Raw genomic sequence first — 26,984 nt, forward strand, 5'->3', positions numbered from 1 at the left:
TCCAGCCTTGTGCATCAGAGGAGCTCAGACTTAGCATACCTAAGGGACATATAAAAAAATAGACATTATATACAAAAAAAAACTTTTAAAATATTCAGGTCTAACAAAAAAGAGAGTACTAAAAGAAGTGTTAAGAGGAAGAAAAAAACCCAGAAGACGTAGTACAGAGAAGAAACAAGCCCATCAAAGCCATGACCCTCACTGATCAAAGCATCATTCAAATAACAACAAGTAAATCGCATGAACCTATTCATAAGAAATAAGCAACCGATGCAATTTAGAAACCAAACCTTAGAAGAATAACATGAATTCGATTGACAACGATCAGTCATGGGATCCTCCTCCACAAATCTAAACCACCAAAACAAAACAAAAACTACAGTAAGTAACATGTAATTAGAAAAATAAAAACCAGCGAACCAAAGTGAAAATTCAGAAGCAAACAGAGATGCATTTAGAGCAAGGAACTTGTGAGAAATCCTAAAAACTTAACCTGGAGAAGAATATGCAATGATCCGATCATAGTTGCTTCCAAAACACCTGCAAGAAGAAGAAGAAGAAAGGAATGTAAGGAACAAAAAAAGAGAGTAAAAGAATTGTGAAGAGGAAGAACAAAACCCCTGAATACGTAGCACAGAGAAGAAGCGTTTCCATCAAAGGCTCAAAGCCATCACTCTCATCGATAAAAACATCATCCAAACCTGAAATGACATAACGACAAGTTAATCACATTAACATATTCATAAATAGAAAAAGAAATCGATGCAATTTAGAAACCAAACCTAGGAGAATAACATGAACAGAGTGAAAACTATCAGTCAGAGCCATCACTAATCAATCGTAGGATCCTCCACCACAAACCTAAACCAACATAAAAATAACATGTAATTAGATTATTCAGAAAAGCAAATAGAGATGCGTTTAGAGCAAGGGGAACCTGTGAGAAGGCCTGAAGACGTATAATATGGAGAAGAATACGTGATGAGAAGATCATATTAGCTTCCAAAACACCTGCAAGACGAAGAAGAAAGGAACATAAGGAACATATAAAAGAAAGTAAAAGAAGTGTTGAGAGGAAGAAAATAAACCCTGAAGACGTAGAGCAGAGAAGAAGCGTGTCCATCAAAGCCATGACTCTCATCGATAAAAGCATGATTCAAAACCTGAAATAGCAACACATATTCATAAGAAATAAGCAAACGATCAATTTAAAAACCAAACCTTAGAAGAATAACATGAATTAGAGTGACAACGATCAGTCAAAGCCATCACCGATCAATCGTATGATCCTCCACCACAAATCTAAACCAACAAAACAAAAACGACATGAAAATAACATGTAGTCATCACTAAGAAATCATCAACTACTAAAAATAAGTCCAAATTCAAAATCTAGCTTATAAAAACAAAGAGATAGCTGACATATCCCAAAGAGAAAGAGAACAATGACCTGAATAGACCACATGTTCACACTCGGAGGTTGAACTCCTTAGCATCCTCAACATACCAAATAATCAAAAGACACTCCCCACTGTCACAGTTCATAGCTCAAAATCCCTGTTAGCACAATCCAAAATTTAGGAGTAAAAATTTCAGAAATTGCTGCAGATCGCTAAGAGAAAGAGGAACAAAAACCTGACTAAATCATATGCCAAACCTTTTATATCAGAGGATGTCGGAGTGTAAACATGGAACCACAAGATCAGAGGCATCTTTCAAGCTCAATATACCTGTCAAAAATTAAAGAGAAGCATTTCACATTTAAAAAAAAAAAAAAAAAAAAAAAACTGTCACAAGGATATGATGATTCCGCTCGTTCCCGTCCTTCGCTTCAGGGCCTGCCAATGCTAAAAAAAAACTGAGTCAAAAACACTAATATGTAGCATGAGAGATAAGACAAAAGAGAAAAAGGGGAAAGAACCAGTTAGTAACCTGACGTTTTAATTCTTGTAGAACCTCCTTGCTATAACAAATGATCACCAGGGAGATCAGAAGACATTATTGATAACCTGAACATACAATAACAAAGTCTATGAGAACAAACAGATTGTTACTTAAAAGATACCCAAGGGTAAGAGGAAGGAAAACCTGAATAAACCAGAAGGAGATAAGACAGAGCTAACAGGGAACCACAAGATCAAAGACATCTTTCAAGCACAAAATACCAATTAAAAAAAGGATGAGCATTTCACATTAGAAAAAAAAAAAAAAAAAAACGTCACAAGCATATTAGATCAAACACTAAACATAAATGTAGCATGAGAGATAAGACCAACAGATAAAATAAAGGGGAAGAAACAGTTAGTAACCTGACATTTTTCTCTTTTAGAACCTCACTACCTAAGAAAAAAGATAATGCCAACATCACTAGTGAGATCAATATACATTACTAGTATCCTGAAACATCCAATAACAAAGTCAATGGAAACAAACAGATTGTTAAAGGATACACAAGGAAAAGAGGAAAAACCAACCTGAGTAAACCACAGTTACAACCTTCTACATCAGAGAGCTCAGACTTAGCAGATCTAAAAGACATAATAACATTCAATACAAAAACTACTTACAAAGGAAAAAGTATATGATTAAACTCGTTTGGAAGATAACTTACCTGCATATGAATATATGTAGACAGACATCAGCAGAGAAACAGAGAGGAGTGCTTGATGCAGAAAATTTGGAAACAACCGATAAAAGACACACAGAGGACAGATCATACCTAACCAAAAATAGCCAAAATTAAATAAATCAACCAATAGCAGAAAGGTGTATAGATGCGAAGTAACCCGAAACACCAGATTACACACATCAAGCCAAAAGAGAAACTAACCTCTTGAGAAATCAGAAGAAGCCAAAAGAGAAAGGAAGAGAAGAAAGATTCAACAGAGCAATCCCATTGCCTCCACGATCTGCATCAAAAGAGAGAGGGAAAGATATCAATTATACAAACAAAAAAATCCAAACAGAGAAAACGAGTGACAAGGATCAATCAAACCTATGACCGATAGATCTTCTTAGTATACGCCTCCATAATGACCGATGGATCATATAACATGAATTAGAGTGACAACGATCAGTCAAGCCATCACCGGTCAATCGTAGGATCCTTCACTAACCTAAACCACAAGTTAATAACGTGTAATTAGAAAAAACCACCGAACCAAAGTGACGATCCATAATAAGGAAACAGAGATACGTTTAGAGCAAGGAACCTGTGCGAAGGCCTGAAGATGTATTATGGACAAAAATATGTGATGATCAGATCATAATTCCCTCCCAAAAAACCTGTAAGACGAAGAAAGAAACGTAAGGAACAAAACTATAAAAGAAGAAGAGGTGAAAGATGTGTTAAGAGGATGAACAAAACCAATGAAGACGTTGCACAGAGAAGAAGTGAAGCGTGTCCATCAAAGCCATAACTGATCCAAAACCTGAAATAACAAGAGATAAGAGGTTATATAAAAAAAGCAACCGATGATGTTGAAAACTCCCTGATGGCACAGTCCAAAACTGAGGAAGCCAAAACTAATTATCCAGTTAATGAAAACAATTAGATAGTAAGCATATATACCAAAGGGAAAGAGATGAGGAAATACCTCACATGTACGTCCAGCCTAGTGCAACAGAGGAGCTCTCAGAAATAAGTAAGCATATCACCTAAAGAGACTTGAGAAAACAAAAGACATTGAATACACAAACTAGTTAAACACAGGAGAAGTATAAGAGCAAATAAGATAAAGAAGGACAAAAAAAAAAAACAGGAGAACAAATCATACCTAGAAGATGTAACACAAGATATCAGAATCATAAGAATTTAACAGAGCAATCCCACACTACCTCAACTACGACCTGCATCATCATCAGACATATAGAAGATGTTATATTAGATTATATCCAAAATATTAAGAATTAGAGGGGATGAAAGGGACAGAAATCCAAATAACTAGACCTGCATCAATCAAAGCCATCACAGATCAATCGTAGCGCATCCTCCTCCTCCTCCACAAAATCTAAATCAACAAAACAAAACAAAACGACAAGTGAATACGATTGCAATTTAGAAAACCCAAAGTTTGAAAACTAAGAAGCGAGAACGAAGTGCCTGAGAAAATATATAGATCGATCATAGCATTATCTACCAGCACAATCTACAACAGCAAACCTAAAAATAAGATTTAATAAACCAAACCGTAGGACGACTCGTGAAGAAGAATAACAGAGCGACCCAAACCCTACTGATGGAATTTGAGAGAGACCCAAACCCTAGCGAAGAATTCGCTTGAAAAAGACCTGCAAGACGAACAAAACAAATTACAAAAATCAGAGACTCGTGAAGAAGAAGAAGAAGAATAACAGAGCGAAATAGAGATTCAATTGAAACAAAATCAACAAACCCTAGAGAAGATTTCACCGGTAGGAACGAACGAACTAGTAGCCATGATCGGTTGAATACAAAAGATCATAGACCCGTCGGGGTTTACGAAATTACCACACCACACCACACCACCAGCCGTACAAACGGAGGACAACAAAATTAGAAAAAAAAAAATAAAGAAGATGAAGAAGTGGAGCGCTTTATTTATAGATAAGGTTTACGACGGTCAGGATTTGATGTTAGCTTCTTTCCTATTTCCTTTTGTTTTTATGTTTTCCTTTTTTCCTATTAGTCTTCTAGAATCTTTATTTTGATATTTCCTTTTCTTTTTGTTATTACCGTTAGCTGTCGGCCCAACTAAACAATATCAAAAATGTTTGGGCCTTTTTCACAATCAATTCATCTGATACAAGAGAATCTCTTTACGTCCAGTATACTTTTTTTTTTTTTTTTGACAACTCTTTATGTCCAGTATTATTCCTATTTTATAACGGTTGATCTAACAGTCTAATTACTAGTCTAGTTCAAAACAATTGATGTAATTGATCCACAATTAATGAAATAAAAAATCATATGATTTGATGTTAAAATTGGATGTTTTTATAAACCCATGAATAATATAAAAATTATAGTGGAAACAAAATCATGATTTTAGATTGCTTATACTTATACAACACATTGCTTCACAAAAACCTATTTTATAGAAAAATCTATATTGTATATGGTTATTGACCAAAAATAATTTGAAGTAGTATTAGTATACGACTATACGGTTACTTGTGAGTAACAATTATTATTGTCTTGATGAAGAAAATATAACACTTGGTAAAAAGATAACCGTTGATCATACACATATAATAATATTATTAACCTTTTTATTTCACAAAAAACAACCCATGATGCAATCCATACATAACACACACACAAACACACACAAACTATGATTATTATGTAAAAATGTTCTCCACGAGATAAGGCTGTACACATACACATGTATACGCATATAAACTCGTCTACATATTTTATATATATATATATATATATATATATGTTCATATCAATAATAAAGTTTACATGCATTCTCACTTTTTTTTTTTTTGTCATAAAATACAATCTTTCACTCCTTAAAAAGATATAGAATCTCGGGATATCTTTGGATCTGATCAGGCTATCTCACAAGAATTCCATAAGCTCATGTGTGTTTATATATCAGCGATTGTGTATCGGTCTTTTCTTGTTCGCAGAATTATAATCCATATCCACCAATCCATCAATATCACTTCCTCCACCTTCATGCCTTAGTTTCTGACTCTCTTGACCCTTCTCCACAACCAATAGCGTTCTGTTCCTCACAATTTCTCGTAAGCTTCGTGCTAAAAAACCCAAATATTTTTATATCAACCACTATAATTGTTTGATATTAATCAATAAAATAAAAGTTTCATTCAAAGTTCATGTGTGTATAGAATTTGATATAACTACATATAAACCTGTGATGTTTGTGTTTGTGTGTAACACATATTAAATTTACCTTGAGTAGGAGAAGAAATGAAGAGTATGAGAAGAAGTGCCACGAGGAGAGACTTGTTGGAAACCCTAATTGCCATTTTTGGAAGAGAGACTTTTTTCTTCTTCTTTTTCTGTGGTTTATATATCTATCTTTCTCGTTGAACCTTTTTGTGTTTATATATAGGAGATGAATGATTCTATGATGAACTTATGGTCCCATTTTTATATCAGAATTGAATAACGTTTTGGAAGTTATTGAGACATATGGGTCTACGGATTTTGACGTCGATATTTCTCTGTCTTCCCACATTAACATGCATATCTATCCCCACATAATTGATTCTTCTTGTTTGCAAACAAAATAATTAAATGATGATAATTTATGCAATCACTTTTTTTGAATGAGAAACAGAATTCCGGTTACAAATTAACTGCTTTTCATTTCACATTTGTACACATATAATTTGTTTATGTAAGACGTTGAATGTAGAAAGTGTAGATTTGATGAGAGTAAGAACAAAGGTGTTTAGGAAGAATTAATATTAAACTTTCATGATTTCAATGATACAATCTGCATTCTCTTGTATAGAGATTTAGTTTCCTATTCTAAGATATATATAAATGTAAATAATACATTAGATAAATATAAACATTCCTAAACTATATATATTCTAGATCTTCATGTATTCCATATTCTTGGACAATCATAACCGTCGATCTCTCGGTTTGATCTCCGGTTCTCAATCTCCCAATATCCTCCGGCAAGCTCATACGTGGTAACACGTGTGAGATTGGACAAATCTTCAAAATAACGGCTTTATACCCGGCCGTCGGGTCATCATCAACATTTATATCCGGTCGTAGGGTTCAATGCGGCTTCAATACCCAGCCGTTAGGTCATCGACATTTATACCCGATCGTAGGGTCATCAACGGCGTTTATACTCGACCGTAGAGTCATCAACGGCGTTTATACTCGGCCGTAGAGTCATCAACGTGGCATTTATACTCAGCCATAGAGTCAATTCCTTAAGTTGTGCTCGATTAAGCAATAAACCCAAAATTATGATAAACTTGGTGAAACATTGTCACCATCAATCTTCAACACCATCCACCAAGAGGATAAGTACATGTCTCCTTTTTTTTTTTTTTGAATAAAAATCAGAAGAAACTTGCATAAGAAGCAAGCCACGAAAGGTTAAAGAAATTAGAATTTTTTTTCTCAAAGATAAACGATAGAAAATAGATAGAACATCATAGAAGCGGAAGCAAACAAAAGATCCATAGGATCGACCGCTCTAATACCATGTAGATTTGATGAGAGTAAAAACACAAAGGTGTTTAGGAAGAATTAATATTAAACTCTCATGATTTCAATGATACAATCTGCATTCTCTTATATAGAGATTTAGTTTCATATTCTAAGATATATATAAATGTAAATAATACATTAGATAAATATAAACATTCCTAAACTATATATATTCTAGATCTTCATGTATTCCATATTCTTGGACAATCATAACCGTCGATCTCTCGGTTTGATCTCCGGTTCTCAATCTCCCAATAAAAAGTAAATCCGGAACACATACCTTACTCCGGTTTAGCAATGAAATTGGTCTGCTGAAATTTGTTGGTAATCAAAAATTAAAGGTGAAATCACGAAGACACGAACGAAGACCAATTGACTTATCACCTCTGATGAAAATGCCTTTACGGTTGATTTCATGAAATTTTTCTCTTTTTCAAAACGCTTCTAGTCCCCAGCTCTCTAGTAAAACTATCCAAATAATATAAGCATATTTCATTATATTGCATGTGGTCTATCTCATTTGGTGAGAGAAAATTCGAGGAGACGATATTGGAGATCGAGTGGTCCTTTGATTATGGAGATGGAGTTGTGTGGTCCTTCAAAAAGAATATGATTTATCAGAACATTAAAAACAAATGATTAATACGCAAGTCAATTAGTGCATGTATTCATATTTTATATTAATAACCTGAAGTTTACATTTAGTACTGTTCTACACACATATAAATACTTTATGTAGTCAATTGTGGACGAAGAGAGATCTTATTATATAACTCCATGTCAAGAATCGTAAGAGTTCATATATAATATAAAAGTTTGAAACCATTTGTATCAGTATCATTATAGGTTTTTTGGCCTTTTGGAAGTTGATGAATTATTGTAAGAGACGATATGATGATCTCAGTTTTTACAGGATTTGAATCTCGTTGATAACGTGGAATTAGGATTAAAAAGAAAAAATGTATAAGAGTGGATCCCATAAGGGATGTAGATTTGGGTAGGGGTCGGGGACATGGTTATAGAGTGCTTAAATATGGCAAAAAGGACGTAAAGTTTTGTTGTGTCATGTGTTTCCCAATTAGCCATTCATTACTATAACTCAATTTCCTCACCTATAAATTCCGACAAGAGTTGGTCTACTTTCTTTTTCCATTTATTTATAATCAATCATCCAAAACTAATAATTTTCTTTTTATTTTATGTATTGATATTACGTACTATAACACGTGAATGAACTATGATACAGAGTTTTCTAATTCAGTCGTTTTTGCTACATCCAAAGGTCTATATGTGGCATTTATTGAAATCCTATAAAAAAAAATTAAAACTCTTAATAAATCTATACTAGTATTTTTTCAGCAGTTTTTGCTCAAAAATACTATTAAGGAAAGTTTTTGCAATTAATGCTATTAATGCAGTTAATTATGTCGACATCTAGCAATTTTATATGGACCTCTTAGTATTTTATGGGCTACTTGATAATTCATAATTTAAGGGCCTCCATTTATTTAGGTTGTAGACAAAACGATATCCAAAATTTCATAGGATCCACGAGAATATACTCTTTTGCTAATAATCTAGATAAAATTTCCGGAAAATGAATTTGTAGACAAAATTTCTGGAAAATTACATTGCAATAACTAAGACATTAATGATATTCTCAATTGCCAAAATGATTCTGAATACAAATGAGTAGACCCTTGATTTATCAGGCATTCAAACTTTAAAAACTTTTATTTGGTTTATTCCGGTTCTTTATTTTAAAGATTTTTAAAAGGTTAAATATGAAAGTTAAGATGATATAGTGTGTTAAAATATCTCGGGACGGGGTTGTATAGCGGGACGGGTTTTATCGATATTTATATAAATTAAAAAATATCAGTAATTCGGTGTTATACGGATAAAACATCATTTCATTATTTTATTAACATTGTCAGTATCAGAGAATAAACATATCCAATTAAATTTATATTGCGGTATTATATGGTTTAATAACAATTATTATATAATTATAACATATTTTTCCAATAAATACAATTTATAATTTTAATATTTTAATTATAAATAATTTTGCCCCGCGGTGTACCGCAGGTCCTAATCTAATAAAAAATTATAAAAACAGTATGCATCCAAACCCGTATACTCTAAATTCTAACACAAAAGTCATATTTGATGAAAATTGACAATTCTAGTAGTAAATAGTAGTGTGATCCGATTTGATCTATGAGATTTATTGACTTAAAGTTTGAACTTTTCTGTATTATGACCCGATTTTATTTCAACCCCATCATATATATTATAACTTGAAATTATTATGTGTGGACCTAATTACTTTGTGACAAGTTGTTTCTAACACTTTTTAATTTTATAATAGCCAGTTTATATGATTAGCTAGCTACCTTAGTTGATTAGACTTTTAACATTGAATACACCTTGGAACAACAAAAAGAAATAACAATTTGGAAAAATCTAAACATCAGCCAAAACTTTAATGTACCAAGAACCAGTGACAATCACCAGACAACCACCATGATGAATGTCTTAGTTAGTACAGATACCACCATGACCAAAAGAAGAAGCAAGTATCATTCTGTAACTTCTGTTTTTATCTGTCCATAGATTTTTCAATGAGAAGTTTATTCTGAGGATTCACATAAAAACACGTAGCTTATTGAAGATCAACATCAAGGCAATGTTTTGCGCAGACAAGTTGAATTGAAAGAGGGACCATGAGAGCACATGGAAGGTTTTGGCTTCAATTTGATCATTAGTCTTTGTCTCTCTTTCACCACTGTTAACAAGTCTACATTGAAGTCTTGAGGGCTTTTAGACAAGACATGAAATGATCATATCGCTTATCGACAAAATCGTTGTCAGAGAATTTTCAATCTTAGGGGTCTATTCAAAATTCATCCAATTTCTTTCATATATTAGTAAAAAGTGTTTTGTGTATTACATGAGACAATACTTTAACCACAGAACAATTGAGACTTTACAATGGGATGATTTTGTTTTTCAGTTTTGCCAAATGAAACAAGATTTTCAGTAAGATAACTCCTCACCTGTAGAGTTTGGATTCTGGTTACCAGATTTAGCCTCACACAAGTTGAATTCCTGAAGGGTTCTTCGAACAGGACTTGAGAGACCATTTGGTGGAATCAAGACTTTGTCTTGGTTACAATCATAATGTTGTGCTATGTGACTTGAAGGAACATGAGCTACTGAAGTATTTACGTTTGGTGGTGCAAATTGTTGGTAGTGGTGGAACTCTTGCACGGGGATTGGTGGTATTGACGTCTCCTCAGGTTCATATTCAAGCTCATTCTGCATAAAGGTTTTAAAAAGAGTAGACACAAATAACTTTTCAGACCAAATTCAAGATCTTTGGACATATAGTATGCGAAGTTAGTCAAACAAAAGGAAGAGGTAACAATCAATCTAAATACCAACAACGTAAGCACAAGCTTAAAGCTAGAGTGCAAAGCATAATCACAAACCAGATACTGATTCAAAGGTAAGAACCTGCAAGTAGGTAGTAATATCAACTGTAGATACTCTAATTCCTTGTTCTTCTTGTCTCACAATCCATTGGTAAAGTTTCTCCTGTTAAACAACAATTCTTATTCCATCAGACCAATAAGAACTCAAAAATTTCATATTACAATATCATGAAACGCTATTGAATGACGCAAAGAACATTAAGCCTGCCACCATAAGGGAGCAACGATCCCCTAGTCCATCAATCTAGTTAGTCTAAGTTAAAAAAGACAAAAGCAGGAACCTCAAGATCAAAAGGCCATAACTTTGATCAGTAAGACCACTTATCAGCTTTATATATCGATGAGAAACCAATTAAGAGTGTCTGTCTATCTCCAATGATTCAATAACTACAGTTGAACAACTCAAAGAGAGTAAAGCAAGCAGGGCAAACAAGACCAAAACAACAACAGAGGAATCAAAAATTGGATATTCACGAATTCAGTAATACCATCACCAATAACTCTAACCTTGAGATTTAAACAGCAACAAAAAACAAAACACAAGGCTTCAATTTTGCGAGTCAAGATAGTAAACCAACATCAAACAAGAAAAAAGTATTCAGCTTTTCATCGAACCCAAAAACCAAAATCGAGACTTTGATATAGAGAAACAAGGCCTCAAGAGAGAGAGAGAGAACAGTCACAAACCATGCCGCGACGTTCACCGGCGAGGAAAGAGACGCGTTGGTGGTTCATGGCATGGGTATAGAGCTGAGAGAGCGAATTAGCAGCGCCTCGAAACGCGCCGTACATTGTTCGATCAACCTCATCGAGCCGTGTGGCTTCCTCGGATTTTCGCTTCTTCACCATTAGAGTCCGAACGAATCACAAACCATAGAAATTATAAAAAAAAATTAGGGATTTTTGAGGATTGAATTTGTTAAAAGCAATGTAAAAAAGAAGAAGGATTTGATTGTTGGTGAAGGGAAGAAGAAGAGAGAGACTTGTGGCATTACTTCTGTAGAGATTCTGCCACGTGGATATCATGCTACTTGTGGGTCCCTTTATTGTCCTTCAGACAAAAAAGAAGTTTCTGAGAAAGCCTTTTTAAACTTCGGTGAGTTCGGTTCGGTCCATGAACCTTTACTATTTCATTCATTCTTTGATTGAAGGATATAGACATAATTGTAAAAACAATTAATCTTTCTTGAGAAATTATGGATAAACTTTTCCTATATTTTTTTGGGAGGAGGCCAAGTCTGTTTCTGAGAATTACTTGGTTTTCCAGTCTTCTTTGGAGGAAAGAAATTCTTCGACTCGCTACCAGGTTGATGGCTCCTGAAAAGGGTCGGATTCTTTGGAAGGTTTGGGTTGGTGGTATGATAACAATAATGATAGGACGATACTTATGGGAACTCGCAGTTTGCGATGTAGTCCCTCTTCTCTTCGTTCGGAGTTTCAAACCTTGTTATTGGCTATGGAGTCTCTTCGGGCGGTGGGGATAGATTGTCCCAATTTTGAATCTGATAGCTCCGAGTTGGTGACGATGGTACGGGCACCCGACGATTGGCCAGCCTTCTCGTATTTACTAGAAGATTTCCAATCCCTCAGATCATCCTTCTCTTCCTTCACCCTGTCCTAGATTCCGAGGACGTCAAACGTGCGAGCAGACTGCCTGGCCCGCTCTTCTAGATTTTTAGCTTATGAACTTTTTTTTGTAAACTCTTCTCCTCCAACTTGGGCAACCAACTTTGGAATCACCTTTTAATTTATTTAAATGTTTGGTTGGAAAAAAAAAAACTTTCCTATATTTAAAAGAGATCCCTATTTAAAATATGGTGTATTATTAATATTTTAATGGTTTGTTAAAAAAAAATATATTCAACCAATAGTAATAAAGTGCTATTTCATTGTTTCAATTTCTGTTAAAAAAAAAAGCTATTCGACCAATTTTAAACAGCGATATACTCTCTTAACCAAAAAAAAACCAAAAAAAATACTAACAGATTCCGAAAAAATATACAACACACCTTTATAACTTATGATTCTTTCTTAAAATAGAAATTTATTTTAAGCTTCATCTGTCTCACTAACAACCTAAAAACATTCCTATTACAACGACCACCCAACCCAAAGACACGAAGAAGAAATTTACCGACCGGAAGAAGAAAAAAAAAACATTAATCAACCAAAAAAAAATAAAAAAACACATCTTTCTAGATCAAACAAACCCCAAAATTATCATTCATCGTCGCCTTCTCAATATGGCCGGAAGAGCAGCGATGCTCGTTAACGTTGGGACGGTTACAATGACCGTTTTGACCCTGGGTAGTTTGGTCGGAGGCTTCGGTGTGAATTGGGGCAATATCGCATCGCATCCGTTGAATCCCAGCATTGTTGTTCAGATGCTTAAAGACAATAAGATCAATAAAGTGAAGCTTTTTGACGCGGATTCATGGACTATGAATGCTTTGGCCGGTACAAACATGGAGGTTATGGTCGGAATCCCTAATAACCTTCTTGAATCTCTCGCCGACGATTACGATAATGCTAAAGATTGGGTCAAAGAAAACGTTACTCATTATATGCGCAAAGGTGGCGTCGACATCAAGTAACCCTCAAAACTTTTTTCTTTTCTTTTTCCTTATCGTATTCGATTGTTCTGTCCGATCGACTACATAAATCGATTTGGGTTGATCAACATTTATGTATAGGTATGTCGCTGTTGGGAACGAGCCGTTTTTGTCTGCATACAACGGATCGTTCTTGAAGACAACATTTCCCGCGTTAAAGAACATCCACAAGGCATTAAAAGAAGCTGGTCATACCGATAAAATCAAAGCCACGATCCCACAAAACGCAGAAGTTTACCAATCAGCCAACGACAAGCCTTCAGAAGGAGATTTCCGCAAGGATGTGAAGCAAACTATGGTCGACATCGTCACTTACTTCCATGACAACGACTTACCTTTCACAGTCAACATATACCCTTTCCTTAGTCTTTACCTAAACGAGCATTTTCCTGTTGAATTCGCTTTTCTTGACGGTGATGGTCAGACGATTAATGATAAAGGAAAGAATTACGATAACGTGTTCGACGCGAATTACGACACGCTCGTTTACGCGTTGAAGAAAGCTGGGATTCATGATATGAAGATCATCGTTGGGGAGGTAAGTAACGTTAATTAAAACCAAATTAATGGTTGTTAGAATATATCAAGCATGTTAAATTGTTTATTGTATTTGGTTATGTTTCTCTTTGTAGGTTGGATGGCCAACAGAGGGTCATAAATATGCGACGCCGAAGCTAGCAGAGAAATTCTATGCAGGGCTTATGAAAAGACTTGCCAAGGACGGTGGGACTCCAACGAGACCTGAGAGGTTAGAGGTTTATCTCTTCGGTTTCCTCGACGAAGACATGAAGAGTATTCTTCCTGGACCCTTTGAGAGACATTGGGGAATCTTTAGGTGAAAGACTTTTCTCTTCATATCTTAAACTATATTTCTTGAACAACAAGTCACCTTTTGTTATTTTTTCTAATGTACTTAGAGTTTGACCGGTCTTCTCTTAATATAATTCACATTAAAATTGTTAATGGAATGATAAAACAACGGAAACATTAGTAACGTCTATATTTTTTCAACCAGATACGATGGGACACCGAAGTTCATGCTAGATTTCACTGGACAAGGACGCCAAATTTTGCCTGTTGCAGCTAAGGGTGTTCAATACTTGGAAAAACAATGGTGCGTAGTGAACAAAGACACGGCCAATCTGGACGAGATTGGTCCAGACCTAGACTACGCGTGTTACCACGGGGACTGCACCGCGATGGAGGCCGGGTCAACGTGTAGCAAGCTAACCAAAATTCAAAACATATCATACGCTTTTAACATGTATTTCCAGATACAGGACCAAGACGTTAGGGCTTGTGATTTCAAAGGAGCTGCTATGATCTCTAAAGTTAATGCATCCGTGGGAAGTTGCTTGTTCCCAGTTCAGATTGTTAGTGGAAGTGACGATTTCAGGATTAACTTTGTGTTCGGAAGATTCATTCTCTACGGACTTGTTCTTCTTGGATTGGTCACGGCTATATAATTTGTATTTATTTATTTTTTTTATTTTTTGCACTTTGGAGGGAATTTATTATGTACGATTTATGTTATTTAATTTGCTGTTTGTTTATTAACGTTTTGAGTTAGTTGATTTCTATGTGTTTTATAGATCGGTATAATCAAATCACATGTACTCGTTTGAATAGTTTTATTTTTCCATTTGAACGATTTTGATTTGTGTTCATGTTCATCATCTATATATATACACTCAATAGACAATAGTGTTCAATTAGATCCTGATTCGCAAATTTTAGTTTCGAAACAAATGGTTTAATTGTTACATTAAATATTGTTTACTTAACATATGTTTCACCTTGTTAAATCGGAGTAATCGATTCCTTTATTTTCTATAATGGTTTCGATTTGTATAATGTTTTATCATTCAAAATCATTGTTATTTTTACACAAAGTATGTTTCTAGATCAAGATATTTTGTTGCAGGTTCTGTGACATTCAATGGGAAGAAAAGGACATGACGATAATTGCGGTTTGGTGAGAATACTAAATGCTATTTCAAAAGAAGGATGTCTATATATGCCCCAGTGCTTTCATATTTTTCGTTTTTGCTATTTTAGGCATTTTGGTTGTTTTTAAAGCTAATATAACATATATGAGTTATGCACATTTACAAAAAAATTGGTTCCAATAGTAATCTTTACCTTCGACTAGTTTAAACTTTAAACACAGTGTATACTGCGGTAAAGTATGTTGGAATTCTTATTTGAAACGAGTATAGTTTGCGATGACAATTTTTATCAAACAGCTCATATAATTGATACTATAACGCTTAGAAACAAATGCGTTTAAACAAACCTTTAATAATGTGTATCTTATTGATACACATATATTTATTAGTATAGTACGAAATTTTCAATAATGATAATTGAGTAGTCATATCACTGCCAGAATTAACGTAATGAATGCTGCTGACCATTCTATTTCTTCTCTCCTTATTTCCCTTTGATTCTCCTACTTTACTTAAACTTAACTCTTAACAATAGAAGCTAAAAGAGAGAGATATCTATCTATACACAGAGACGAAGAAGAGAGTAATCGATATTTGAGAGGGTGTGAGAGGTTCAAGTTAATTTGTTCCTTTTTTAAAAATTTATTTTTGTAATATGTTAATATTGTCTTCACGATATGCAATGAAACGAGATGTTGTAATCATTGTAATCTTTACAATCTTAGTTTTAATTATTTTCTCGCGGTCAAGTTCGATCCAAGCTGGAAGATTCAGCGGTACAAGAAGAAAGGATAGTTTTTTGAGCGTTGGTCGATCACAACAATATTACAAGAATCATCACGAGTTTGTTGTGATCACGGGAATGTCAAATTTTAATAAGTTCAGACGAAGATCGTCTAAAGTTCGGAGAAAGATTGATGGCGGCGACGAGGAAGATCAAGAAGAGAAACGATCTATCCCCACGGGTCCGAATCCTTTGCACAACTAGTAGAGTAACGAGAGAGGCAACATACTTCGACTTCGTAAATTGTTCGTTTGGTGTATATACGTACTATGTTAGGTTTTTTTTCTTTTCAAGATTAGTATACTTAGTTAAAGAGACAGGCTTTTTCTGCGATATTACCAGTTAATTTTAAATATTATTTATATATTACCTACCAGTTTTTCATTCTTCGTAGTTTATTAGGTTGGGTTGGAATAAACTGAGATAAAATATTGTTATTGTAATGACTAGAACCAAAATAATATATGTATATGTATTATGTTTTGTTAACGTAATAGTAATACAGTGTTTTCTGTTTATAAATATTGTATATTAAAAAATATATATATAGTAACACAGTGTGTTATGTAATGAACCTTAAGGATATTTTTCGTTGTAAATATAAATATTAGCTGTGATTAACTAAACGGTAACTGTTAATTCAGCATTTTTTGGGTTTATAAAAACACCAAAGTTAAGAACTTTCGTGTTAATTGGATTTCAAAAAATATCAGTGTCATAAAAGAAAGAAAGTGAAATTGCATTTATTTTTGTTGCTGATAGGTGGTGGTAGGCGTACCATTATTGTATATCTCCATCACTTTCACAGCAATACACCAAAAGATAAATGTGTAGCTACACATCTTTTTCTTTTCTTTTCAGATTTACCCCACAAAAAAATGGTTTCTCCCAATTAGAACCCCACACTAACACACACTCCTTCATCTTTGACCAGCCGCCTCACCTCTTTCAGTCTTGTACTTTAGTTTTTTCTTCTCCTTGATTACTTACTAGTTTACAACAATTAGTCATAACCCCTAAACACTTATCTGATATTCAAAATTCTTAATCATTTGCATGGAAATCACTTAAATAGGGAATATTTATAAGATTACGTTATGTGAGTTTCTTAAAACAAAGCCACATTACATGTTTTCTGATTCTCTTTCTGTTAGTCAATTATTATTTCTGGTTTAACGTGATAAAATGAGAATATTATTGTGGTTACAAATAAAGAACAAAAACCATCAACTAACAGAGAAAAGAATCAGAAACATGTAATGTGGCTCCAGGAAAATTCGTCTAACCTTTTAAGACAATATCAAAAGACCACTTTGAGTCGTTGACTTGGGAATAGACTTGCGAAATATTTTTGGTCACACAGTATATGTGTGAGTCAGTGGGTGTAATTTATATACAAGATAATACATTGCAATATGCCAAAAAAATTGGAAGAAAAAAAAACGACTAATAAAGAAAAAGTATATTATATCGTATTTAGACATGCGCTGTTGGCTTGTTTCTCTCCCCATGAATATATATATTAGAGTATGAATCTATTCGAAGCTAGTTTGTATAACTAATTCTGATAAACAATGGATCGGATTAGACGAGATAAACAAATTATTACTTTGAAGGATTTGCTAAATACAAAAGAAGTTAGGCCAAAAAGAAATCGATAAAAAAAGTTTGTCAGAATATCTTAAATAGTGTATTTTTTAGTTACATTTACAGAATTCAAATTAAGTCAAATCTTATTATTGTATCTTGGACCTCTTGGTGTACAACTATTATTATTGTAAAGTCCTGTCTGCTTCAAACACAGCAGAAGAAGCAAAACAACATATACGAGACTCTCTGTATCCTCAGCCGTTGATCCGAAACCAAAACCCAAAATATCCACGTTATAATCACCAATGTTAACATGGACCTTAACGTAGACGATAATGGCTCTTAAAAATGGGCCCGTAAAGCCCAAACCAAAAATATTATTACTTTAAAGTGGGAAGCTCACTTTTTCGCCACCCTCTTCTAACGTCTGTCCATACGTCATAACAATGACGTCATCATCATCATTTTGAAGCACCTTCCTAGTATCTACCCTGAAATTGCTTTGCTTTGTTCATAAGTAGTAGTAGTCTACTAGTAATTGTTTAATAAATCTTATCTCTTAATTATCTCTTTCTTTACAAAATAAAAACAAAACTTGGTACACTAATTTTCATTTTTTTTTATATATAAATAAAAGACCATTAACTCTTTCTTTTCTCTTCTTCACTTGCTCTATACTAGTTCTTTACCTTTAAGACTCTCTCTCTCTCTCTCTCTCTCTCTCTCTCTCTCGATTGTTTTTTTCTTCTTCTATTTGCTAAAGAAAAAAAAACATGGATATGGATATCTCTCAAAACCCTAGCTTCACATACTTCTCCGATGAAAACTTTATTAATCCTTTCATGGACAACAATGATTTCTCCAATTTGATGTTCTTCGACGTCGTCGATGAAGGAGGCAACAGTGGATTAATCGAGCAGGAGATTTCATCTCCGACAAGCATCATTTCGTCGGAGACATTTACCGGTGAAAGCGGCGGTTCCGGCAGCGCAACAACGTTGATTAAAAAGGAATCAACGTGAGTTTTTTTTTTTTTTTTTGGCAAGATTCTTAACCAAGCAAATTATTAATTATATATATATGTAGCTATTTAATTTATCTTCTTACAATAATAAATTTGTAGAAGAAATACGGGAAGTAAAGAGAGTGAGACGAAGGAGATGGGTCATCGAGTTGCATTTAGAACGAGATCGAAGATTGATGTGATGGATGATGGTTTTAAATGGAGGAAGTATGGGAAGAAATCTGTCAAAAACAACATTAACAAGAGGTAATTAACTCAATTTTTTTTCTTTTTATAGAATCGTTGATTAGTATCTTAAATCACTTGTTGTTTTTAACTTGACATAAAGGTTAGGGAAAATATATAGTTAAAAAGTGTATCATATGGTTGCTTGACAATTTTCTTTAACCACCTAGCTAGTAATTCTAATGTTATAGAATAGCCACTAGCTAGCTCGATCATATAGTGTGATTTGAATACTATTGAATGGACCCGTATCATCTACCAACCCACTTGGATTAAAAATTCAGATTCCATATGCATCCATGTGTCTGCTGTTATTTATATCAATCCATAAACGGTTACTATATAAAATTCTGATTGAATAGTGAGGTAAATGGATCAGTCATTCATTGTATAGAGATTTTTTTTGACTCATATATATAATAGAGGAAACAAGTTGTCCATATGTGCGAATACAAAAAATATACAATGGAGTCATCATCTAAACATATATCACTTTCAAAGCATGGTTAGACAATAAAATACATACTCTATAATGGGTTAATTCCCCAATTCAAATATAAAGAAAATTATCAACATTATATATCCTAATTTGTAAAAAGTGAGCAATATTAATTAACAAATGAAATGGTGGAATATAACTATAGGAATTACTTAGGAACATATATACATTATTTTGTAAAAGTGGTTGATATTAAGTATTAACAAATGGTGGAATATATATATATATAGGAATTACTACAAATGCTCAAGTGAAGGTTGCTCGGTGAAGAAGAGGGTGGAGAGAGATGGTGAAGATGCAGCTTATGTAATCACGACATACGACGGAGTGCATAACCATGAGAGTCCGTCTCACGTATATTACAACGAGATGGTTTTGTCTTATGATCATGACAATTGGAACCAACACTCTCTTCTTCAATGTTAATCCAAATCTCTCCTTCCTCATTTGAGATTGTAAGATAGAGCTACGAAGATTATATGTAATCTCTATGTAATTTTATAGGTATAATAAAGGAGTTGTTCATTGTATGTATATGACTATGAAGCATCTTGTAGTTCGCTAAGATAACAAATCCTAATTAGTGTATAGTTGAAAATTTGCAATGTTAATGGTCGTATGATTTCTAACAATTTCTCTTGAATAATTAAAATTCTGAAACAATTATATCTTGTGGGTCGGTTGTAGTAACTTGAAGTCAACTGTTTCGGTTTACTTGTTACCGGTTTAAAAGCGGATTTTAGATCCGATTGGTTTATAAGCCGGTTTTGGTTTGTGTTAGCGTAGTAGACAGTACCGAACCGATCTCATCTTCCACCTTTTTTAACAAACTTTTTTTTTCTTGTGAAGGTTAAACGTTGTCGTTTTATATTGTTCTTCCCCCCAAATCAAATCTCAACACTTAAAAAAAAAAAAAATTTCAGTAAATTTCAAGGAAAGCCATACAAGACGAGGTTTTGGGATCTCTCTGATCTCTCGATCGATCCAGATTCATCCACTTCACTTTTCCTCGTTTCAGATTCTGGAGAAGCTTCGGAAGAGAAATTTGTATTCCCAGATTTATTCGAGGAGGAAGACGAAGACGAACCGGAACCGGAACCGGAACCCGAACCCTAGTTGATTGATTTATCAATTTATAAAAAAAAATTGATCTGAAATCTCGGTTAGATCTGTTGGTTCTCTCGATCGAGGAGGGAGGTGAAGAATCTGCGGTTGTCGGTGTTGATTAGTTGCTTAGGGTAATGTCATAAGGTGATTGAATCATAACATTGTGAGAGGTTTGTTTGCTATGAGCGTTTCTGGAAGCTGTATCTTCTCGTTTTGGATTGGAGTGATCGAAGAGGACTTTGATTGAAGAAGAGTCTTAGTTTTCTTTTTTGTTACCTAATCTGGGTTTGGCTAAGTGTGTGTGATTAAAAAAAAATTTATGAAGTTTTGGAGGGAACGTGAAAGGGATAATAAGGAGCAGATCTTAGCTCCATTATGTGGCCAAGTTCGAGTATTGGTTGTTGGTGACTCAGGTTAGCTCCTTAAACCAAGTTCTAGTTTCCTTTAGCAAGTTAGTCGTTTTTGAAGTCTAACTAAATGTTACCATAATAAACTTTGTGGTTTTCTTGAATTGGGTTTAATAGGACTTGCAGATTGATGCATATGGATACTTCTTGTGTATCTAGATCATGTTGTGACTCAGGAAGATAGATTCTCTGCATTGAGTTGGACCATTGGTTAGGTTTTATGGTTCTGTGGTCGTTGATTTATATCATTTATTTCAAACCTTAAGAGTCTAACATGTTGTTGGGTCGGCACTGTTTCCCTTTTGCTCATCAGTCATATCTATTCTTCCATCACTATGCCAATTTTCATATCTGAATATTTTTTGTTAGGTGTTGGAAAAACATCACTTGTACACCTCATCAACAAAGGTTCTTCTATTGTTCGCCCATCTCAAACGATTGGATGCACTGTTGGTGTCAAGGTAACTTAATCTTCTGCAACGTTTTCCATACTGTATAGGGAGGTGAAGTTTTACATCCTTTTGTTTTCTGCTACTTTAACCATTCCGCAGCACATGACGTACGGGAGTCCAGCTAGTTCTTCAAGTAGCATTCAAGGTGACTCAGAGAGAGATTTCTTTGTTGAACTCTGGGATGTATCAGGGCATGAGAGATACAAAGATTGCCGTTCATTGTTCTATTCACAAATCAATGGTCTCCCCCGAACCTATCCATCTACATTGTTCATCCTTATTGTGTGTCTGGAATAATGTCATTAAAGCGATAGATTTTATATGCAGGAGTTATTTTTGTTCATGATCTCTCTCAAAGAAGAACAAAAACAAGCTTGCAGAAATGGGCGTCTGAGGTTGCAGCGACTGGAACATTTTCGGCTCCTCTTCCCTCAGGAGGTCCTGGTGGTCTTCCTGTTCCATACATTGTTGTTGGCAACAAAGCAGATATAGCTGCAAAAGAAGGAACAAAAGGAAGCAGTGGAAATCTTGTTGATGCAGCTCGTCATTGGGTTGAGAAGCAAGGTTTGCTTCCTTCTTCAAGTGAGGATCTTCCTCTCTTTGAAAGCTTTCCTGGTAATGGCGGTCTCATAGCGGTAAGTAAACCTAAACCATATGAGTTAGAATAGTTTTTCCGGTTAATAGTAGTGATTAGTGAGTGGTTGCTTATAAATTTTATGATCTGGTGCGGGTTTTTGTGCAGGCTGCCAAAGAAACCAGATACGATAAGGAAGCTTTGAACAAATTTTTCCGGATGGTTAGTGTCATTAACACACCTCTGCATTCCTTGTTACCTCTCCAAGATACCTTTCTATAACCAACAAAAACTTTTTGTGAATCTTTACAGTTGATAAGAAGAAGATATTTCTCAGACGAACAACCAGCAGCTTCACCGTGGTCTCTTTCGCCGGTTCCAACCTCATCATCCCAACGGTTAGACGAGATCACAAGTGATGACGATCAATTTTACAAGAGAACAAGGTAACAAAACCAACCCCTTAAAAGCAACAATTTTGGTTTTTTCCTTGTTGGGATTGATCTTTTAACGGTTGATTGTTGCAGTTTTCATGGAGATCCTTACAAGTACAACAACAACACATTACCGCCACTTCCAGCACAACGCAACCTAACTCCGCCTCCTACACTCTACCCGCAGCAACCAGTGTCTACTCCTGATAACTACGCCATCCCGAGATTCTCTCTTTCCAGTGTACAAGAAACAAACAACAATGGTAGTGCAAGATCTAAGCGAATGGATATAAACGTCTGAAAATCTCATCACTTGTTTGCTCATTCTCATTCCAAGAAAAACTTTATATTGCCCTTTGGATCTATTATTCTTTTTTGATTTTTCTTCGTAGTAGGTGGTAAAGTGAATATGTGTGTAAAAACCCTCTTTGGTTTTGTACATTGTGGGTTTTTTTTTTTTTATCTTTATAGCAGATTCTTTAAAAACAGTGAATAATCAATCACAAAATCACAGTAATGTTTGTGTTGAACTTTTACAATCTCTAGTAATTTTATTTTGTATCACTGATTGATTCACTGTATACCCAAATTTGATGTTTAAATTCCATATCCACATTACAAACAATTAATGAGAAATTTAGTTATATATTAATTAAATTGGAATATTTAATAACTTTGAAAACGAAAGAAACTTTTTATTCCCTTGGAATGTTATGGAGATAAGAGTTACAGAGTTACGACAACTTCATAGCATCGAGAGACGGCAAGGAAGGGAAGGTATGTAATTTTAGTACCCTCGTAGTTCCAATTCCATGGAATCTTCTTCTCTTTGAACCCTTTTAGATTCTGGGTTGCTACAGTCAGCTGTAAAAAACCCTAATTTATGTCTCTCGTTCTCGTCGTGCAAAAACCCTAAACCCTGGGAATTGTGAGATCTCATGTTTCAGTCACTTGTTAAATCTGTATGTACCTCTTGCTGTTATTACATTCTGTCTTTGATTAAGATTTCGATTTCCGTTTCTGTTTCGACATTGTCTCGAATTTGAAATTTTTGGGAATTGGGTCTCCTCAAAGGAAAGATTGGATTTTTAACTCAATTAGGACGATGCCAGATTGTTATAAAGACAAGCTTTGTTTCAATTAATGTTCGTGATCAGTTTTGTTTGTAATGCGCAGTGTAAAGTTCAAGTCTTTTCACAAGAAAAAAATGGTGGAGGTGTGGTGGTCACTGATAGGAGCAGCAGTGCCTGCACTAGTTGCAGGTCAAGCATGGAGGATAAAGAAGAGACGTGGAGATGAAGAGAGGATTAAGAGTGCTAGAGGAAGAGAGAAGAGCTCTGATGAAATCTTTGTCTGTGAAAGAGTTTGCACTTCTAAAAGAATGCTCAAGAAAGTTGGCGCTTTCTCTAAAGATCCCATTCCCGACACTTGTGTTACTGTCTGCGGCGTATCTGAGCTTGACGCTTGCTCTGATGCTTGTGCTCGAACTGTTTGCGTTAACCAGCATCAAGTTGCGAATTGGAATGACATTTGTCTCAGAAGATGTCAAAGTGAATGTCTTAAGCTCTCTTCTTCATCTTCTTCATCTTCTTCTTCTTCTCGTTTTTCTTGAATTTGGAAGGCTATGAATGATTTGTTGTTGTTGTTACCTTTTAAAATGGAAATGGAATTTGAGTTGAACTTTTATAAGTTATAATAACATTATGAAGAGCAATCTTGGTGGATGATTGATTACATCTCGTCACGTGAGGTTTGTTTTGTAACTTTCTCAGCTGTTTTCTGAACTACTTCACCTACAACATCTCCTGCTATTTTTGCAGACTCTTCAATGGCTTCTTTGCTTACTTCCAGAGTCCTAGATGCTGCTTCTTTCACTTTCTCTCCTTTATCTTCATCCTCTCTCTTGCTTTTGTCACTGTTGCTTCTGAAGCTGTCACAAGAAAACAACACATGAGCTAAATAACTACTAGACATTAACGAAAAATCCTAGATTATATAGGATATGAATATGCTTTGTTTGTTTACTCTAGATTTGGAGGGTAAAGCTTCATCTGGATCTTCTGCATCGCACCTTGAACCAATTCCCAAGAACTCGGAGGAAATTTCTTGCCAAAAATCCCACATATGATCTTTATTAGTGACGGATTCTCTTCTTTTCTTGCGGCACCATCGCTTTCTCCATCCGCAGAAACCCTGAAGATCAAGATTATAATAATGATGAAGAAGAATGAGAAACCGAATATATTTCTTCTTGATTCGTTCATGTCTACGTATCCAGTTGAGAAGCCTCAGAGAAATTAAGAAGAGGGCCAAAAGAAAATGATAGAGCAGAGAGAAGGAAGAAAGAGATGAGAGACAGAGTTGGCGCCATGTTTCTCGCATCAAAAGAAGCAGAGCACATATTTTGGTTTGAACGGTTCTTTCGTAACACCTACATTTGACTTTCAAGAGAATTAAATCGAAAACTAATCCATTTGTCTTAAAAACTTAACATTACAGACTATCATTTTACAAAAGGAAATAAGATTTAGCATCTGTCTCGCATATAAATAGACCAAAAAAATATGTATTGAGCAGCTCCCTCTTTATGGGAAACCTCTGTCCTGAAACAGCTGAAGAAGATGTATCCATGGCGCATTTGACTTTTGATTCTTAGCTATAATCACTTCAGCAACATCTTCTCAACCAATCAAAAGACTCGCCAGGAGAATGTTTTCATTTGAAGAAGCTAGCATGATCGAGATTCATCTGTTTCTCATACTGTACTGCTATGCACTCCTCCGCAACAACCCAATCGCCATTCACAGCGTTTGCACAGTTCTACATATAGTTAACATTAAGCTATGCTCTTGAACCTTACTTTAATTCATTGAAACATGTGAGAAGATCTTATAAGAATAATACCTTGGAACAAGTGTAGACAATAAGTGTCATCCAATCAAAGTTATCCAATGATTGCTTAAGCACTTTATCAACAACACCTTCATGTAAAAAAAATAGTAGTGGAGACATGAGTTGCATCTCAAAGTGCCTAGGAGAGTCGCAGTTTCTGCATTTATCAGGAGATTTCAGGTCTTCAGTGGCCAATATCGGCTTACCGCCATATGAGTACCTGACCATTGCAAAAGCTTACAAGATCAATCTCCATTCAAGAAGATATTGAGGATTGGAACTTGAGATTATTCCACCACGTAATACTGAGTGAGCTACAATTTACCTGAAACATTGTTCCGGGTTTGCATCTAGCCGTTTTTTGAACTTAAGATACGTCCTATCTGCATTGAGAGCTTTGTCATATTCATATTTCTCATCCTCCCATGCTTCTTCAGATTCACCCTCAGCATTGTTGCCGTTTTCTCTATCCTTAATAGACAGAGATGAATAATTCATCGAGAAACGATCGACTTCTTTTGAGGGGATATCTTCTTTTGTATAAATGTAAAAACACGGAACCACCGGACCAGTCTCAAGTTTAATTTGATCCGCAACTCTTGTTTCAGGTTTTGAAGGTGAAGGCTTTGCTTTAGTCCCTGAACTCTTCTGTTTCTTCGAATTGGAAGCAACAGTAGTAGAAGCCTCTGCGATCGCCTTAGCTAAACTCTCAAAATCAAAATTTTCATCATCATCATCATCTAACCAATGAGTTTTAGAAGCTGAATCTTGTGGTGAGGCAACAACAGGCAAATCTGCTAACTCACTTGATTCTTTCTCTTTGATAGCTTTATGAATGCTAAAAGCTCTCCAGCTGAGAACATTAAGAAACATATTTGGTCATTCTCACATAACCAAACCACAATATTGGGAAACAATTGACAAGTGGCCACAGAGGCAAAAAGAAAAAAAGAATAAACCTTTGTTCAGAAGTTCCACATTTAGGCATCAAGCAACCAAATATATAGAGCGTACGCTCTTGGATGTCTAAATTTTCAGTTGAGATCGGAGCATACACCTAAATGCAGAGAAAAACAAACAAAAAAAAAAGAACCGTAATTTATATCATCTACAATCCAAATTCTAGTAAATTATACATTGAAACCCAAAAAGAGTAAAGCTTTTTGACTTGGAACACAAACCTGAGCTACCAGAGAAAGTTTGCTTCCACATGAACAGCAATTGAGTAGTTCTGGTCTCAGTGCATCATCGGGTATTGGCGGCCAATCCTAAAAACACACTTCGATCAGAACTCAGAATACAAAGATATGAAATTTCTACTAAAAGAAGAGATTATACAGAGAGCTACTAAGGAAGGTGTTACTACCGGAAGACCACCGATTTTTGTTGTGTAGTGATCAGAAGACTCAAGCTCCTCTTCTGCCCATTGCCCTGGTAACCCCAAAAGAGTTCCGACCATGATTACAGTTCTTAGATCAAAGCAGACCACAAACTTTCCTACGAGGTTTATCGAATTCGATGTCTGAAACAACCACACCGATGATGATGATGATGATGAAGAGAAGTGTAGAACTCGGTTAGGGTTCTAAGATAACCGGATTTTCATGTTATTTGAGTTTTTCCGGTTTCAAATCAAACAAACTAGCTTAATTAAACCGAATGGGTTTGCAATATTATCACCATACGGTTTACTTGGCTCAATCGAAACACATGTTCGGCAGGTATGAAGAAAATCTAAAT

The 26,984-nt window shown here is 34.9% G+C and overlaps 8 protein-coding genes, 1 long non-coding RNA gene and 1 pseudogene across 26 annotated transcripts; 5 read left to right on the plus strand and 5 right to left on the minus strand.

Moving 5' to 3' along the window:
• Positions 1-1,709: 1,709 nt before the first annotated feature.
• LOC104727111 (uncharacterized) lies at positions 1,710-4,553 on the minus strand. Of its 13 annotated transcripts, XR_015572364.1 has the most exons (15): positions 4,395-4,553; positions 4,190-4,290; positions 3,950-4,010; positions 3,777-3,849; positions 3,597-3,666; positions 3,368-3,431; positions 3,213-3,285; positions 2,996-3,116; positions 2,831-2,909; positions 2,612-2,719; positions 2,475-2,528; positions 2,310-2,397; positions 2,089-2,147; positions 1,933-2,009; positions 1,710-1,838 (listed from the first exon to the last, which is right to left on the minus strand). It is a non-coding gene; the product is annotated as an uncharacterized LOC104727111 (long non-coding RNA). The 13 variants fall into 13 exon arrangements; XR_015572374.1 differs by lacking the exon at positions 2,612-2,719; XR_015572365.1 differs by lacking the exon at positions 2,089-2,147 and having other exon boundaries at positions 2,310-2,340.
• Positions 4,554-5,228: 675 nt separating this feature from the next.
• LOC104727112 (protein GOLVEN 2) lies at positions 5,229-6,064 on the minus strand. Its single transcript, XM_010446122.3, has 2 exons — positions 5,907-6,064; positions 5,229-5,748 (listed from the first exon to the last, which is right to left on the minus strand). The coding sequence occupies exons 1-2, from the start codon at positions 5,980-5,982 to the stop codon at positions 5,585-5,587; spliced, it is 240 nt and encodes a 79-aa protein (XP_010444424.1). The 5' UTR covers positions 5,983-6,064; the 3' UTR covers positions 5,229-5,584.
• Positions 6,065-10,103: 4,039 nt separating this feature from the next.
• On the minus strand, positions 10,104-11,712 carry LOC104727113 (uncharacterized). The gene is made up of 3 exons (XM_010446123.3): positions 11,383-11,712; positions 10,718-10,798; positions 10,104-10,519 (listed from the first exon to the last, which is right to left on the minus strand). Exons 1-3 carry the CDS (start codon positions 11,542-11,544, stop codon positions 10,238-10,240), a joined length of 525 nt encoding a protein of 174 aa, XP_010444425.1. The 5' UTR covers positions 11,545-11,712; the 3' UTR covers positions 10,104-10,237.
• Positions 11,713-12,779: 1,067 nt separating this feature from the next.
• Positions 12,780-14,974, plus strand: LOC104727114 (glucan endo-1,3-beta-glucosidase 8-like). The gene is made up of 4 exons (XM_010446124.2): positions 12,780-13,285; positions 13,389-13,845; positions 13,940-14,142; positions 14,323-14,974. Exons 1-4 carry the CDS (start codon positions 12,939-12,941, stop codon positions 14,771-14,773), a joined length of 1,458 nt encoding a protein of 485 aa, XP_010444426.1. The 5' UTR covers positions 12,780-12,938; the 3' UTR covers positions 14,774-14,974.
• A 784-nt stretch (positions 14,975-15,758) lies between these two features.
• LOC104727115 (CLAVATA3/ESR (CLE)-related protein 21 pseudogene) lies at positions 15,759-16,562 on the plus strand (annotated as a pseudogene).
• A 1,559-nt stretch (positions 16,563-18,121) lies between these two features.
• On the plus strand, positions 18,122-20,010 carry LOC104727116 (putative WRKY transcription factor 51). 2 transcript variants are annotated; one of them, XM_087475916.1, is made up of 3 exons: positions 18,122-18,648; positions 18,754-18,900; positions 19,609-20,010. In XM_087475916.1, exons 1-3 carry the CDS (start codon positions 18,404-18,406, stop codon positions 19,802-19,804), a joined length of 588 nt encoding a protein of 195 aa, XP_087332042.1. In that variant the 5' UTR covers positions 18,122-18,403; the 3' UTR covers positions 19,805-20,010. The 2 variants fall into 2 exon arrangements, with proteins under 2 accessions (XP_087332042.1, XP_087332043.1); XM_087475917.1 differs by having other exon boundaries at positions 18,175-18,648; positions 18,757-18,900.
• A 155-nt stretch (positions 20,011-20,165) lies between these two features.
• LOC104727117 (small GTPase LIP1) lies at positions 20,166-22,882 on the plus strand. Of its 3 annotated transcripts, none has more exons than XM_010446130.2 (8): positions 20,203-20,898; positions 21,010-21,102; positions 21,262-21,353; positions 21,444-21,585; positions 21,672-21,979; positions 22,087-22,140; positions 22,231-22,364; positions 22,446-22,882. In XM_010446130.2, exons 4-8 carry the CDS (start codon positions 21,447-21,449, stop codon positions 22,651-22,653), a joined length of 843 nt encoding a protein of 280 aa, XP_010444432.1. In that variant the 5' UTR covers positions 20,203-20,898; positions 21,010-21,102; positions 21,262-21,353; positions 21,444-21,446; the 3' UTR covers positions 22,654-22,882. The 3 variants fall into 3 exon arrangements, with proteins under 3 accessions (XP_010444430.2, XP_010444432.1, XP_010444431.1); XM_010446129.2 differs by having other exon boundaries at positions 20,263-20,898; positions 21,010-21,176; XM_010446128.3 differs by lacking the exon at positions 21,010-21,102 and having other exon boundaries at positions 20,166-20,898.
• A 127-nt stretch (positions 22,883-23,009) lies between these two features.
• On the plus strand, positions 23,010-24,079 carry LOC104727118 (uncharacterized protein At5g64816). Of its 2 annotated transcripts, none has more exons than XM_010446132.2 (2): positions 23,010-23,129; positions 23,529-24,079. In XM_010446132.2, the coding sequence occupies exon 2, from the start codon at positions 23,560-23,562 to the stop codon at positions 23,962-23,964; it is 405 nt and encodes a 134-aa protein (XP_010444434.1). In that variant the 5' UTR covers positions 23,010-23,129; positions 23,529-23,559; the 3' UTR covers positions 23,965-24,079. The 2 variants fall into 2 exon arrangements, with proteins under 2 accessions (XP_010444434.1, XP_010444435.1); XM_010446133.3 differs by lacking the exon at positions 23,010-23,129 and adding an exon at positions 23,175-23,314.
• Positions 24,017-24,663, minus strand: LOC104727119 (uncharacterized). Its single transcript, XM_010446134.2, has 2 exons — positions 24,378-24,663; positions 24,017-24,282 (listed from the first exon to the last, which is right to left on the minus strand). The coding sequence occupies exons 1-2, from the start codon at positions 24,614-24,616 to the stop codon at positions 24,084-24,086; spliced, it is 438 nt and encodes a 145-aa protein (XP_010444436.1). The 5' UTR covers positions 24,617-24,663; the 3' UTR covers positions 24,017-24,083.
• Positions 24,664-24,805: 142 nt separating this feature from the next.
• LOC104727121 (putative uS5 assembly chaperone tsr401) lies at positions 24,806-26,969 on the minus strand. Of its 2 annotated transcripts, XM_010446137.3 has the most exons (7): positions 26,611-26,969; positions 26,426-26,512; positions 26,204-26,301; positions 26,051-26,097; positions 25,570-25,945; positions 25,257-25,464; positions 24,806-25,172 (listed from the first exon to the last, which is right to left on the minus strand). In XM_010446137.3, exons 1-7 carry the CDS (start codon positions 26,701-26,703, stop codon positions 25,068-25,070), a joined length of 1,014 nt encoding a protein of 337 aa, XP_010444439.1. In that variant the 5' UTR covers positions 26,704-26,969; the 3' UTR covers positions 24,806-25,067. The 2 variants fall into 2 exon arrangements, with proteins under 2 accessions (XP_010444439.1, XP_010444438.1); XM_010446136.3 differs by having other exon boundaries at positions 25,570-26,097.
• Positions 26,970-26,984: the final 15 nt, after the last annotated feature.

The sequence above is a fragment of the Camelina sativa genome, chromosome 11, assembly GCF_030686135.1.
Source record: "Camelina sativa cultivar CO46 ecotype springtype chromosome 11, ASM3068613v1".
Lineage (NCBI taxonomy): Eukaryota > Viridiplantae > Streptophyta > Magnoliopsida > Brassicales > Brassicaceae > Camelina > Camelina sativa.

Coding starts and splice junctions, on each gene's coding strand:
- LOC104727112 (XM_010446122.3), bottom strand. CDS start 5,982: ATGGCAATTAGGGTTTCCAACAAGTCTCTCCTCGTGGCACTTCTTCTC. Junction 5,749..5,906: donor CATTTCTTCTCCTACTCAAG/GTAAATTTAATA, acceptor TGGGTTTTTTAG/CACGAAGCTTACGAGAAATT.
- LOC104727113 (XM_010446123.3), bottom strand. CDS start 11,544: ATGGTGAAGAAGCGAAAATCCGAGGAAGCCACACGGCTCGATGAGGTT. Junction 10,799..11,382: donor CCGGTGAACGTCGCGGCATG/GTTTGTGACTGT, acceptor GTTGTTTAACAG/GAGAAACTTTACCAATGGAT. Junction 10,520..10,717: donor ATATTACTACCTACTTGCAG/GTTCTTACCTTT, acceptor ACCTTTATGCAG/AATGAGCTTGAATATGAACC.
- LOC104727114 (XM_010446124.2), top strand. CDS start 12,939: ATGGCCGGAAGAGCAGCGATGCTCGTTAACGTTGGGACGGTTACAATG. Junction 13,286..13,388: donor AAAGGTGGCGTCGACATCAA/GTAACCCTCAAA, acceptor ATTTATGTATAG/GTATGTCGCTGTTGGGAACG. Junction 13,846..13,939: donor TGAAGATCATCGTTGGGGAG/GTAAGTAACGTT, acceptor TTCTCTTTGTAG/GTTGGATGGCCAACAGAGGG.
- LOC104727116 (XM_087475916.1), top strand. CDS start 18,404: ATGGATATGGATATCTCTCAAAACCCTAGCTTCACATACTTCTCCGAT. Junction 18,649..18,753: donor TTGATTAAAAAGGAATCAAC/GTGAGTTTTTTT, acceptor ATAAATTTGTAG/AAGAAATACGGGAAGTAAAG. Junction 18,901..19,608: donor AAAAACAACATTAACAAGAG/GTAATTAACTCA, acceptor ATATATATATAG/GAATTACTACAAATGCTCAA.
- LOC104727117 (XM_010446128.3), top strand. CDS start 20,805: ATGAAGTTTTGGAGGGAACGTGAAAGGGATAATAAGGAGCAGATCTTA. Junction 20,899..21,261: donor ATTGGTTGTTGGTGACTCAG/GTTAGCTCCTTA, acceptor ATTTTTTGTTAG/GTGTTGGAAAAACATCACTT. Junction 22,141..22,230: donor TGAACAAATTTTTCCGGATG/GTTAGTGTCATT, acceptor GAATCTTTACAG/TTGATAAGAAGAAGATATTT.
- LOC104727118 (XM_010446132.2), top strand. CDS start 23,560: ATGGTGGAGGTGTGGTGGTCACTGATAGGAGCAGCAGTGCCTGCACTA.
- LOC104727119 (XM_010446134.2), bottom strand. CDS start 24,616: ATGAACGAATCAAGAAGAAATATATTCGGTTTCTCATTCTTCTTCATC. Junction 24,283..24,377: donor CTTTACCCTCCAAATCTAGA/GTAAACAAACAA, acceptor TTCTTGTGACAG/CTTCAGAAGCAACAGTGACA.
- LOC104727121 (XM_010446136.3), bottom strand. CDS start 26,703: ATGGTCGGAACTCTTTTGGGGTTACCAGGGCAATGGGCAGAAGAGGAG. Junction 26,513..26,610: donor CAAAAATCGGTGGTCTTCCG/GTAGTAACACCT, acceptor GTGTGTTTTTAG/GATTGGCCGCCAATACCCGA. Junction 26,098..26,203: donor TGTGGAACTTCTGAACAAAG/GTTTATTCTTTT, acceptor TAATGTTCTCAG/CTGGAGAGCTTTTAGCATTC.